The sequence below is a fragment of the Stegastes partitus genome, unplaced genomic scaffold, assembly GCF_000690725.1.
Source record: "Stegastes partitus isolate 25-593 unplaced genomic scaffold, Stegastes_partitus-1.0.2 Scaffold663, whole genome shotgun sequence".
Lineage (NCBI taxonomy): Eukaryota > Metazoa > Chordata > Actinopteri > Pomacentridae > Stegastes > Stegastes partitus.
This window is the reverse complement of record NW_007578394.1, coordinates 230,371-235,512: the sequence shown is the minus strand read 5'-3', so window position 1 is coordinate 235,512 and position 5,142 is coordinate 230,371. Positions and strand designations below refer to the sequence as shown.

The following is a 5,142-nucleotide window of genomic DNA, read 5'->3' as shown; positions in this document are numbered from 1 at the left end:
AATATTTCTCATAATTCAGTGCGTTAAATTAGATATAAAAGATGATGTATGGAAACTATGTACACTTGATGGCTAAGAACACAGTTTATTGTATCGGACTATGTAAAACACATATCATCTTATATTTGAATTGAGTTTATAAAAAGAGTAAAGAGTGTAATATTATTCTGATCACCAAAGAAAATCAATATACTACTTTAGGAATATTCAGTAAACCACCTAGAGTCTTTACAAAGTCTAAACAGCAGCCTTCAACAATAAAAAATCGTGGTTAAATAATTACACCATCTTCCTAAAAAGCATGAAAATAATCTTATAGTAATTCAATACATGCATTAAATTCTTTTTACACCTGAACATGTAAAAAATTCAAAGTTCACACTTGATGGCCGAGAACACATAAATTATTGCATCTGAGTATATATAATACAAATCATCCATCCACTATCTATACACCGCTTAATCCTTACGAGGGTCCAATTAACCTCAACATGTTTTTGGACCTTGTGGAAAGAAGCCGGAGAACCTGGAGAGAACCCACACTGCACGGGGAGAACATGCAAACTCCACACAGAAAGATCCCGGGTGTCCTTAATACAAATCATAAATACAGTATATGAGTTGGGTTTAGAAATAGGCGACTAAACAGAATAAAGGTAGTTTTGTTATACTAACTACCAGAGAAGATCTATATGCAGCAATTAAAATCATTATTAAATAATAATCCGAATTAAATTATTTAAAAACATCTCGTTTTTCCTCAAAAATCTCTTTTGTTCATATCATGATCCACTTGTCATGTACTGTGAAGCTCAAACTTCAGTAGATCCTTGTTCTTTACTTAACAAAAGCTGCCCACTCCTCAATAAACAAACGGTCAAGCAGAATATTTTTGCAGACTCATTTTGTTTAATTGGGTTCCTTTTATCCACATGTAGGGATTATGTAAAAAATCTGATGATGTTTTCGGTCATATTGATGCAGAAGGGTTTACAAACCTTCAAGCTCCACTGTATGCATCTCCAGATATTACTTACTTCTATGCTTCTGTTTGCATTTGCTACCAACAATGAGGAGACAGAGACTTAAAATCTGCTTGTTTAATATCGCCAAGAAAGATTTAAAGGCCATATAAAATAAAAGACTGTAAAAGACAAGTATTCCTAAAGCAGATCCTCATAAAGCCAAACTGTCATCAACTGTAATAATTAAAGTAACGCGCAGGAAGTCATCAACAACTGCAAAATGCTTTTCCTAGATAACAAACAGCCAAAGTTCTGTACCAGTTTGTGAATCTGAGTCACGTCTGAATGTTTGAGTTGAGCGAAAGGGCAAAACGTAGACATATCCACAGATGTAGACGACATAAAAATAGCCATAAAGATGTTGACAGGAAAATATCAAACGTCTGTGGACATTTATTAGTCACTGCAAGAAGTGTCTGTCTGTAAAACACTTTGAGTCTGACAGCAGACGTGGCTGTGAAATGATAATTCTAAGACCATGATTATTATATAAATGCAGGACCACTAAGATTTAGGCTTAATCATACAGTGTCTGGTTCATTAATTAAACCTATGATGTGACAAAATGGAAAAGGCCCATAATAGTAAACTGTTCACTGACAGTCCAGCCAGGTGTTCTCTCCTGAAAACCCTCCACACTGCTGAAGTGCCGCCTGTCAGATCGTGTCCTCCTCCTTCCAACCGCGGCAAAATACCAATTAGTCCCTAAATCAGATTCGCCTTAATTTGCTAAGTACAAAGGACGGCACTCGGGGACAATGAGCTTCTTTCATCAAGCATCTCCGACTGCCGAGGACGAGTTTGTGTGATTTAAATCTGACATTAATGGGGCCTGAAGCCGATGGAGCCTGATTGGAAATGAGCTCAGGGTGGAATTAATGTCCACTCAGGTCTGCTGCGTGTTTGAGCTGGTGCTGCCATCTGCTGGGGAAAGCTCATAAAAGACGACGTAAGAAATTAGTTTTTCTTTCACTACCAGGTGGAAAAACAACAGATATTTAGGAATTCTATTAAAGGATTGGTTCATATTTGTCATTCCTGTCTTAAAAACAGTAATAACAGGCTCATCAGGTCATTAAAAGGCTTTCTGCAGTTCTTCCTCGTGCCCATATTTGCCCCTTTCGAAGGCAGATCAGTGGTCAAAATCCACATTCCCCCCCTCAGTGTTAACATTTAGTTCAGCTGAAGCTCATATTAGACTGAAAACTTCCAAAGTTACAGATGTTTTGCTATAAAACTCCCGCTCTGAAGTCAACATGATTTTACTCGTAGTTTAATCGTAGCAACTGGACTTGCTTGAGTGTCTTGAAGACGTTCCACCTCTCATCCAAGAGGCTTCATTAGTTCTGACTGACTAGTTGGGAGTTCCAGATACTTATATCCTTCAGGAGCCATTAACACCTGAGACACTGGAAGGTTTCCACTTAATTGGTCTCCCTGAAGACTGCTTCATGTTAACTTCGATTAAACTTAAAAACACTAACTTTGGAAGATGTCTGTTGCTGTGAAACGCTGGTTAACTGATGAGATGGCAAATAATTCATGATCCATAATCTATAGTTTGATTCAACGTCAGACTAAATAGGCCATTTATTTGCAGCAAAATGATGAAGCTTGATGGCTGAAAATATTTGTTTCACACATCTTTTTGTACAATCTGAGAAGATTATTGAGAACCTGATATATTCACTATTCATCATTAAAAACATTTTTACATTAATAACATTAAATACAGCAGGATTTTATGGATCCTGGAGGTGCTACACACAATACCTCTCTTCATGGTCATGGTTTTTAGTTTTTCTTCCTTCGACTTGTCGTCATCTTACATTTACTGGAAATATTTAGTCAGCTGGGACAGACTCCAGCCCCCCGCGACCCTAGTGAGGATTAAGTACAGTGTATAGATAATGGATGGATCGATGACTTAGATGCTATATAATGTCCAATATGTAATAATATCCATCTCATTTGAATAATACTTCTTTTTTTTCCCATGAAGTGACATTCAAAATTCTTTTAACAAGGTAGAACTTCTGTTTCATCAAGTCTGCGGACATTTCCTGTGTGGTCCACTTTGATATAACCCTCCCATGTTAATAAATTACTAGAATAATTAAGGATGAAGTAATGATCTTAAATGCTTTGAAAAATATTGATTTTGTTGGAACACTTTCCTGATGTAATGACAAAAGCAGAAACTCAGGACAGTTTGCAGCACTTTTATTTAAGGAGAAATCTACCAGAGCCTTTCAATAACAAAGACCTGATCCATATCCTATTATACATAATAATAATAATAATAATGCATTAACAGTGTCACAGTCTATTTTTCTTTCCTCTTCAGAACACTAATAAAGGCGTCTTTGGGAACGTCCACGTTGCCGATGCGTCTCATCTTCTTCTTTCCTTCGGCCTGTTTCTTCAGTAGCTTCATCTTGCGCGTGATGTCGCCTCCGTACTACCAAGAGAAAACAAACAATGAAAAATCCAAGCCATCTGTGGTGTATGATGACTGCTTTCTTTTTAATAATGCAAAAGAAAAAAACATTTACTTACACATTTGGCGAGAACATTTTTTCTATACGCCTTAATTCTGAAAGAGACACCACATATTATTATTTCATGAGCACCTTACATCCTCTGTGTGTGTTCTTTTGCATCTCGCACGACCACTCTGACGACACACTTACGTTTCTCTTGCGATGACCTTACTTCCGAGGGCTGCCTGCACAGCGATCTCAAACATCTGCCTGGGGATGGAGTCCTTCAGCCGCTCACACATGGCCTTCCCCGTACTGTACGCTCGCTCCCTGTGATGAAAAGGCACTCGTCAGAATCAGGAGCAACGATAAAACCGCCGCTGCTCATATATCTGCTCTACGCTCATGAGCGCCGGCCATAAAGTCTACTGTACTCATCACATTACCCTAAAACACAGTAGTTAATAATGACATGTGTCGTCTGAAATAAATGATGAAGGGTCTGTTTTTGTACAGTCATGATAAAGATGCAGGTTCGTGTGACTGGAGCTGGAGCTGGAGGAGTTACTGCATTGATCAATGCACAGCTTTTAAACAGGATTACTTTCATCTTTTAGCAAGCTATTTACACAACCTTGCTCATTCTCAGGCAAATAACGTGCACATTCCCGCACACAGGAAATATTTCCACTAATTTTTATTAATTATAATCCCTTGTATTTGCTACACTTGTTTAATTGTTATGCACCGACACACACATAGTCAAATTTCTCTTATGAAAACCTGCTAGACAATAAAACTGTTTCTGATCGTCACATTTTAAATATTTGTCCTTTAAACTTTTTTTTCCTCGAGAGTCAAAGCAGACGTATCAGCTTTTCAAGTTTTGTTGTCAGCAATTCTCTAAATTTCAGCATCATCAAGCTTCAGATTAGAAATTTCGAACTGCATGACTATATTTTAGGAATGAGGATGACTGCAGGTTCATTAGACGATTAGCCTAGCTTAGCTTAAAGACTGGAGGCGGAGGGAAACCGTTAGCCTGTTTTAAAATGTGCTGCATTAAAGGACAGCTGTGGTCTTTTTCCACTCAGTAACCTTGAAACAGCTGCAATAATCACACAGGGCAACTGTCTGCATAAAATAAAATAAATAAATATGCCTTTTTTTTTGCCACTGACAAGCTCAGATTGTTATCGGAAGTGTCTGACAGCATCATCGATCGGGTTCCTACAGAGCGTCTGACATAAGTCTCGCTCTGAAGTCTCGCGGGAGGACGACATTAGTGTTAACATGAGTGAGAGCTAATAGTCCAGCGCAGAGGAGTGGAGGGATGCTGCAGAGCTGGAGTACAGAGAGCCTACTGCTACCTAAATGAAACAAAAAGCCCATAATGGCTCACGCATTTCCACATTGTGGCGACAAAACGAAGCACCACGCTTCAAAAATCCTTTACAGACTGCCTCCGTGATGCTGAAGTTGTGGATATCTGCATTAAATGGATGAAACCACTTGTGTTTGCTCATCTTGCAGATCATCGTGTTTGCAGTTTCATCAGTCAACAGTTTGAGGCTATCGTTATCAAAAACAAGCAACATTTCATTTGACAGTTGACCTGCAGCAGTTCTGTGGTC

General features: G+C 38.4%; 1 protein-coding gene across 1 annotated transcript in view; it reads right to left on the bottom strand.

Annotated features, from left to right (window-relative positions):
• Window positions 1-3,232: 3,232 nt before the first annotated feature.
• Window positions 3,233-5,142, bottom strand: part of guf1 (GTP binding elongation factor GUF1) — a 17,776-nt gene continuing 15,866 nt past the window's right edge. Inside the window, exons 15-17 of the mRNA XM_008290269.1 lie at window positions 3,719-3,838; window positions 3,585-3,621; window positions 3,233-3,486 (exon numbers count right to left, since the gene is read on the bottom strand). Of these exons, the coding sequence (XP_008288491.1) occupies window positions 3,352-3,486; window positions 3,585-3,621; window positions 3,719-3,838 (292 nt within the window). The 3' untranslated portion in view covers window positions 3,233-3,351. The remainder of the gene's footprint in view (window positions 3,487-3,584; window positions 3,622-3,718; window positions 3,839-5,142) is intronic.